At 48.2% G+C, this 8,410-nt stretch overlaps 2 protein-coding genes across 2 annotated transcripts in view; both read right to left on the reverse strand.

Moving 5' to 3' along the window:
* Window positions 1–340, reverse strand: part of Sertad3 (SERTA domain containing 3) — a 4,416-nt gene extending 4,076 nt beyond the window's left edge. Inside the window, exon 1 of the mRNA XM_010614470.3 lies at window positions 80–340. The gene's annotated coding sequence lies outside the window, so the exon portion shown is untranslated. The remainder of the gene's footprint in view (window positions 1–79) is intronic.
* A 2,742-nt stretch (window positions 341–3,082) lies between these two features.
* The window catches only part of Blvrb (biliverdin reductase B), a 20,141-nt gene continuing 14,813 nt past the window's right edge, over window positions 3,083–8,410 (reverse strand). The window contains exon 5 of the mRNA XM_010614468.3: window positions 3,083–3,313. Within this exon, the coding sequence (XP_010612770.1) occupies window positions 3,156–3,313 (158 nt within the window). The 3' untranslated portion in view covers window positions 3,083–3,155. The remainder of the gene's footprint in view (window positions 3,314–8,410) is intronic.

Here is an 8,410-nt window from a genome sequence, read left to right on the forward strand (position 1 = left end):
CGGAGTCACGGCCGGACGCCTGGCGCCCCGTGCCCCGCCCTCTCCCCCCAGCTCCCGGGACCATTTAAAGGTTTCTTACTCGTTCGGGGCCAGAGTGGAAGGCGGTCAGTAATTCTTCCTTTGGCTCCGCTACAGTCCTCTTTCAGACTTCGTCTGGCCTGCTTTCTGGGTTCTTATACCAGGTTTAGACCGGTTCGTGAAGCAGGACCCGCTGGCTTGCATCTCTTCCCCCAAACTGCTCCCCTGGTGTGAGGTGCTGAGCCCCTAAAGGAGGCTCCGCCCCGGGGCTCCGAGAGGGTGACGCATCTATAAAGGTTATCCAATTGTTTGGCGCGGTCTACGTTGCCTGGAGACTGCAGCCCCGACCCCGCCTCCCCTTAAGAAGGCGGGGCCCCTTGTTAATGCTGAAGGCTAGTCAAGACGCCTTAGGGTGACCCTTTCTGGGTCCCCCGACACCCCATCCTCCCACTCTTAGAGCGGACAGTCTTTGTCCAAACTCTACTTTTGCCACAAAACCCTTAAAGATCTGACCCCTCACGCTCTCTTTGCTTTTTCTTTTTGAGCCAGTATCTGTAGTTCAGGCTGGCTTTTAACTCACTATGGAGCCTAAACTGGTCTCAAACTCTCTGTGACCCCCCTGCCTCAGCCTCCCCAGCGCTGGTATTACAGCCGTGGCTCTATTTTTATTTTTTCTAAATCTACTCCACACATAGCTGGGCGTGGTGCTACGCACTTGTAATCCCATCGCTCAGGAGGCTGGGGCAGGAGGATCTGAGGCCAGCCTGGGCTACAAAGTGATTGTTTTAAACAAATAAACAAGCATTCTAAAGCCCCACCCCCTCCCAAGGAACACCAAAATGTTTTCTTCATTGCCTTATCCTCAGGTTTAAAACACGGCCAGAACTGGGCGTGGTGGCACACGCCTGTAATCCCAGCACTCAGGAGGCTGAGGCGGGAGGATCGTTGTGAGTTCGAGACCAGCCTGGGCTACATGGTGAGTTCCAGGTCAGTCTCAGCTACATAGTGGGACCCTGTCTCAAAAAACCAAAACCAAACCAAAACAAAATATAACATGGCCAGGTCCATAGCAAGCACTCAGAACTGAGAATGAACTGAGCCAGGTCTTAAACTTATTTCCTCATCCTGAAAATGTCCCCTTAATTCCTAGGCTGCTCTACATATCTCCAAGGCTTTCCTTCTCCTGGAAACCTTAGGATTCATTCTAGGCTCCTGTGGTTCTGGTGCCTCTCTCATACCCTCCCGGGGCAGTCACAATCTGGACTGAGGACAGGTTGTCTTACTCCCCTATTGCTTGTTCTCAGAGCACCTACCACGGTGTTACTTAATGAAAGTCGGTGAAATGCTCAAGGTGCAGGGAAATCGAGAAGGCAGAAATAAAACACTGCTGGTGTTATGAAAGGCCACACCAGCAAAGCCCAGCCTCAGCCCCATAACAAATGACCCCTAAGGGGAGGGGTGATGGCTTCTCCATCTACCACTGGTAAGAGGAAGTTCCTGTTTTTGTTTTTGTGGTGCTGGGACAGAACCAAGGGCCTCAAACATGCTAGGCAAGTAAGTGCTCTGCCACTGAGCAACACCCCAGCCAAGGATGGAGGAGGCTTAATGGAGTTTCGCCCTGGGTTTCTTCCTGAATGCGGTGTCCCCTTTCCAGGCTGCCCATGAAGCTCCAGAGGGGTCCTCCAACCCCTCCCATCCCTCAGTGCTCTCCAAGGCCCCTGCCTTGGTCTAGCTCTCCCCGCTTTCACTCATCTCCTTCTGATCCACCTTTACACAGTAGTTGAGGGGAGCTTTATAAACCACAAACCTGAGCTGGGTGCAGTGGCACAGAGCCTGGAATCCTAGCCTCACATCTGGGAGGCCCAGGGAGGAGAAATTGAGTTCCAGACCAGCCTGGACTAGTGAGGCTTTGGAGGTTTTTTTTTGTTTCTAAAAGCGAGACCCCGTCTCAAACAATAAAATGCTGGGCGTGGTTGAACACATCGGTAATCCCCTTCTGAGAGGCTGAGGCAGGAGGATAGCAAATTTGACACCAGCCTGGGAAACTTAACAAGATCCTGCTTCAAAATAAAAAAATGGGTTGGGGAAATAGCCGAGTGTGAAGGTTCTGGGTTCAATCCCCAGTACCAGTGAAAAGAAAGAAAAAAACCCACCCATACACAAAAACAAGCTATGTGCTGAAGCAGAGATGAAGAGTCACATAGTCAGGTGGTCTGTAAAAAAAACTGAAGCTTCCTAGCTTCTGTACATGTTGTTTCTTCTGCCTGGAACACTATCCTGCCCTAGAACCTTCTCTTGGGTCATTCTTTTTTTTTGTATGTGGTACCGGGGGTGCAAGGCAGGCACGGTGCCACTAAGCTAAATTCCCAAGCCCTCTTGGCTCATTCTTCAGAAGCCAATTTTCAGACTGAATTTACACCCTCCTCCCACGGAGCCTTTAGGCCTCTCAGGCTGGGTCAGGTACCCTCTGTGGGCTACCGCAGCCCTACCTGCTGTCCACGTCGGAGCGCTGGCCACTCTGGGTTGTCACTCTCAGGGTGCCTCTCCCACTCTACTAAAGGCCCAGTTGCCAGCTAATGGACCTTTGGGAAAGCAATTGGATCATGAAGGGCTCTAACTTCAACAAATGGATTAATCCACTGGTGAGATCACGATTTGATAACCTTAGGTGATGAAGTGGGAGATGGGGCCCAGTTGAAAAGAATGGCTCATGGGGTTATGACACTGGGAACTAAATCTGACCTGTTTCCCTCCCTCCCTTCCTAGCTGCCACGAAGTGGGAGGTTTTCCTCTGTCATGTTTTTGCTTTGCCACCAAACTAGAAACAATGGAGCCAGGTGACTACAGACGGAACCCTCTGCAACTGTGAACCAAAACTTAGTCTTCTAAGTTGTTTTTCTCAGGTATTTTGTTCACAGCAACGAGAAGCTGACTGACACACTTGGCCATCCCTGGGCTTGCAGCACAGGGCTGGGCACAGAAGAGGGTTCAGTAAACCACTGCTGAACAAATGAGTACCCAGAAGATCGTACGCAGGCCCTGAAATCCCCAAAGTCACGTGGTCTGTAAGAAAACTGAAGCTTGTAGCTCATGATTTATTGCTCCCTTCCTTGTGCCTCCTCTTCCAGAACGCTGTCCTAGTCATACTGGTGGGAGGGGTAGGTGTTGTGCCCATTGTACTCATCCGTGGTCAGGCAGCGCAGCATGAAATGGCCCAGGTCATGTTTGGAGATGACCCTTGAGGGCCCTCGTCCATCCAGGGTCACTGTGTAGGCCCCAGTGAGTGGCTGATCCCCTGTAAGGTAAAGACAGAGGGGACCAGTGAAACAGTACCCTTTCCCATCCCCTAACACATGGTCTCAGGGTACTAACCCAGGCAGCGTAACAGCGAGGAAGGGGATGCCCCTGGACCAGGGCTTGCTACACCCTTCATTTGTCCCCTCCGTACTAGAAACTGAACCCAAGGCTTTTGCACGGAGCTATATCCCCAGCCCTTTTAATATTTTCTTTCTTTATTTTTGTGGTACTGATGATTGAACCTAGGGCCTTCACACTAAGCCATGCCCCGCCCCCCAGACCCTTTCTTACTTTACTTTTATTTATTTTAGCCTTTTTTTTTGGTACCGGGGATTGAACTTGGGTCCTTGTGCTTGCAAAGTAGGCAGTGGAACCGCTGAGCTAAATCCCCAGCCCAAACTACCCGCCCCCACTGGGGATCGAACTCTGGTTCTTGCGAGTCAGCCCTATTTTAGCTTTTTTGGAGACAGGGTCTAGCTATGTAGCTCAGGCTAGTCTTGAACTTACTATGTAGTCCAGGCTGGCCTTGAACTCCCTGATATCCTCCTGGCTCAGTCTTGTCAGTGCTGGGATTATGGGTGTGCACCACCACAAACTGGCTTTTTTAGTTTTTATTTTGAAAAGGCTCTTGTTAATTGGCTCAGGCTGGATGTGAATTTGAAATCCTATTGCCTTGCCAGGTATGGTGGCAGACACCTGTAATCCCAGGGGAGGCTGAAGCAGGAGGATCGCTGCAGGTTCGAGACTAGCCTGGGCTACACGGTGAGTTCCAGGTCAGTCTCAGCTACATAGTGAGACTCTGTCTCAAAAAAAAAAAAAAAAAAAAAAAAAAGAGTGATATGAAATCCTATTGCCTCAATGTCATAGCAGTTATCTAAAATGTGTTCCCCTCATTCGGGGCCAGGTGTGGTGGCTTTCTGGGAGGCTGCGGCAGGAGGATTGCAAATTCAAACCCAGACAACCTGGGGATTTCTGGAAACCTTACTTTAACATAAAAAAATTTAAAAAATGGGCTGGTGACATAGCATAGTGCAAAGGCTCTGAGTTCAGTCCCCAGTATGGGCAAAAATAAATAAATGAAATGGCCCCCAAAAGCTCATCATGTTGAAGCCTCAGTTGCCATCAATTGGCTTTTTGAAGAGTTTGGATCATGAGGGAGCTAATCTAACGGAAGAACCCTCGGGTGGGGTGGTAACTGGATGACTTTATGGAGAGGTGATGCAAACAGGAAATGGAGACAGTTGAAGGTGTGTGGATTGTGAGCTGTGAGTCTGGGATTATATCTGATGCCTGGTCCCTTCCTCTCTCCGGACTCTCACTCTGCTTCCAGCAGCACTGCTGCATCGCACTCTTTGCCCTGATAAAGTTTCTGCCCTGCTGCTGGGCATTGAGCTCAGTGGTTCTGCTGCTTGCCTCTCAAGCACAAGGTCCCAAGTTCGATCACCGGTACCACCACCAACAACAAAAGTTTCTGCTTTGCTGCAGACCTACAAGCAATGAAGCCAAGTGACCATGGGATGCAGCCCGGGAAGCTGTGAGTCCAAACAAAGCTTCCTCTTCTAAGATTTTTTTCTCAGGTATCTGGCTACAGCGACGGGATCAGCTACCATAGGCTGGTGCTCAGCACCCAGTTAGAGACAAAACCCTAGTCCCTTCCCTCAGGACGCAGACACTCAGTAAGAAAAGGCATGTTCTGAGAAAGGAAAACAGAAAATATGTCGGTGCAAAAGAAAGCAGAGGTTAGCTGCCCATGATTAACCTATTTGACCAAAAGGCAAACCAAACTCATCGTTTACCTCCTAGGGCTGCAAAGGGTCACGGTCCAGGGGCAAAAGCTCAACTTTATTATGGATCTTTCTTTCTGCAACCCTCTGGGAGGACTGAAGGACAGGTCCCAAGTGTGGGTCCACATTTTCTAGGCAGTTGGATGTGAGGAGTCTGTAGGGGTCTGTCTGTCTCTCCCTTCCACCTTCCCTTCTCTTTCCTTTTGTTATTCATTCTTTGTGGTTCTGGGGATGGAACCCAGGGCCTTGTGCACATTAGATAAACATTTTACCATTGAACCACACCCCAGCCCTGACTAGGTTTTAGCAGGTGAAAACTGGCACAAGTTAGCTATTGAGAGGGCTGTTGGTGGAGCCACTGAAACCATTAAAAATAAGTGACGGTGGTCGGGGTTTTGGCCTAGTGGTTCCACCACCTGCCTCGCAAGTGCAAGGACCTGAGTTCGATCCCCAGCACCAAAAAGAAAAAAGTTTCAGACTAACTAAACATGGGGATCAAATGTAGTATCCCTTGTGGGACTCCCTGGAATCACAGGCAGTAAGGAACATATATTCAACTGGGCCTCATGCTAGGCATACATCTGTAATCTCAGCAATTTGAGAGGCTGAGGCAGGAAGATCAAAAGTTTAAGCCCAGGTTGAGCAATTTAGCAAGACTCTGTCTCAGAAAAAACCAACCAACCAACGGACAAACGAATAAAAACAAAACACATTGGGGATGTAGCTCAGTGTGAAGGTTCTGGGCTCAGTCCCCGGTATGCGAGGGGAGAAGGAAGGGAACACACACCTTTACCCACATGGAAAAGAACCCGAAAAATCTGGAAGATGGAGTATTTAAAGACATCAGAAGAATTGGAATTGGAGTGCCCAGGTCACGTTCTGCTTTAAGAGGTAACAAATACAGGCAAGTTAAAAAAAAAAAATAGACACCAGAGCTAGGAACTGAGGCACACCTGTAGTCCCCAGCCACACTGGAGGCTGAGGCAGAAGGATCATTTGAGTTCAGGAATTTGAGACCAGCCTGGGCAACATAGCAAGATCTCATTTCAAAGGAAATAAAAAAAGAAACTTGCCTCGGTTAATGTTATGAGAAACACTTCTGAAGAGACAGGAAGATTGTTTCAGAGTAAAAGTGACACGCCAGAGCCGGGGATTTAGCTCAGTGGTTTCACCGCCTGCAAGGCATGGGCCCAAGTTTGATACCCGGTACCAGAAAAAACAAAACAAAAAACGGACATGCCAAGTAGATGCAATGTGAAGGGATATTTCCTGACAACTGGAAAAAACCTGAATCTGGAGAGGATACGGAATGACAAGAAAGAGAAAGATAATGCGTTTCCTTAGGTATGACAGTGGCTCTTTTGCAAGTATCTTCTTCAGAGATGGCTGCTGCGGAGCCCAGGAGAGAAGTGTGTCAGCTACAACTTACTCCTACGTGGCTCAGAAAGAGAAATATATGCATATATGTTATATGTGTATTTTGGAAATACGCATTCTATATAAATGCATATACTATCTGTCTATAGAAAGAAGAGATAGAGAGCCAGGGATTTAGTTCAGTGGCACCACGCCTGCCTTGAAAGCACAAGATCTTCAATTCAATCCCTGGTACCAAAAAAAAAAAAAGAGAGAGAGAGAAAAAGTAAAAGAACAGGGCAAAATGCTAACCAATGAACCTAAACAAAGGCTTTACAAGGATAGTATTCATCTAATTTTACTGCCTTGTTTGAAACTTTTTCCCATACACCAAACCAAAACCAAAAAAAAAACAAAAACATCCCGCAAAACAACAAAAACCCCACACCAAACAAAACAAACCCCTTAGAAAAATCTTGTAAAATACTATCCTGGCTGAACTTTTTGTGTATGGAGGTGGTGACTGGGAGAGTAAAAGTAAAATGGGCCAGGGATGTACTCAGTGGTGCCTTGTCTGCCCGGCAAGCGCAAGGTCCTGAGAGTTCAAACCCGGGAAAAAAAAAAAAAAAAAAAAGAAGAAGAAGAAGGAGAAGAAAGAAAAAAGCAGAAGCAGAAGCAGGGGAAGGAGAAGAAGCAGCAGCAAGCTTGGGGTAAAAAATAAAAAGAAAAAAGTAGAGCGTGGTGGTGCACACCCATAATCTTAACACTCAGAAGGCTGAAGCAGGAGGGTCACTGAGTTCAAGGCCAAATTGATCTACATCTTGAGATCCTGTGAGAGAGAGAGAGAGAGAGAGAGAGAGAGAGAGAGAGGGAGAGAGGCAGGTAGGAAGGAGTACAAACCATTTAGAGATGAGGAAACTGCCCCTCCTAAGGTAAGGGCCTGGGCTGACTTCCTCGTAGTACTCAGGCGCAGAATTCCACCAGCAGCTTCTCTACCATGCACTTTCACCACTGATTCAAAACAGGATACAAACCAGGAATGGTGTAATCCTAGCTCTAGGGAGGCTGATGCAGGAGGATCACTGTAGGTTTGGGGCCAGCTTGGGCTACATAGTGAGTTCAAGCCCAACCTGAACTACAGAGTGAGGCCTTGTATCAAACAAAACAACAAAACCCCCATAGGATTTTCTGGTCTGAATAAGGGCCTAATTTATCTCCCATGATTGAACCTAAACATGTTTTTCTCCCTCTCCCCCTCCCCACTGTTTTCTCTGTTTGTTTTTTTTGAGACAGGGTCTCACTATATAGTTGAGGCTGACCTGGCACTCACTATGTAGCCCAGGTTGGCCTCAAACTCACAGCAATCCTCCTGCCTCAGCCTCCTGAGTGCTGGGACTATGGATGTGTGCCAAGAATATATTTTTTTGAGACAGGTTTAAAAGACAATGGCTTTATCTGGGACTCTTGCCCAGCAGCTCAGCTAGCCTGCTGTGAGACATCCCTGGCCACACAGGGAAGTCATGTGTAGGTGTCCAGGCCATGGTCTGCATCCACCACAAGGCAGCCTTCCCCCGGACTCCAGCCCCAGCCATCACACCTGCATGAAGACTCCCTCCACCACTGCAAGAGCCACCATTGAGCCTAGTTCCCTCCCAGGACTGGGAGACAATCATAATAAACAATAGTTGCTTCACACTTCTATATTTCCAGCAGTTTGTTAAACAGAGATACGAGCAGTGTGTTAGGAAACCAGGCTTGGTGACTTGGTGCGTGCCTGTAAACCTCAGCATTCTGGGAGGCTGAGACAGGAGGGTCTCAAATTGGAGCTCAGCCTGGGTATTTAGTGAGATCTTGTCTCAGAGTAAAACTTTTTCAGCAGGGTGGGTGGGCTAGGGATGTGACTCAGTGCAAAGGCCCTGAATTCATTTGCCAGTACTGTTAGAAAAAAAAAAAAA

This window comes from Fukomys damarensis, unplaced genomic scaffold (assembly GCF_012274545.1).
Source record: "Fukomys damarensis isolate Sample0158 unplaced genomic scaffold, DMR_v1.0_HiC HiC_scaffold_19, whole genome shotgun sequence".
NCBI classification, from domain to species: Eukaryota; Metazoa; Chordata; class Mammalia; order Rodentia; family Bathyergidae; genus Fukomys; species Fukomys damarensis.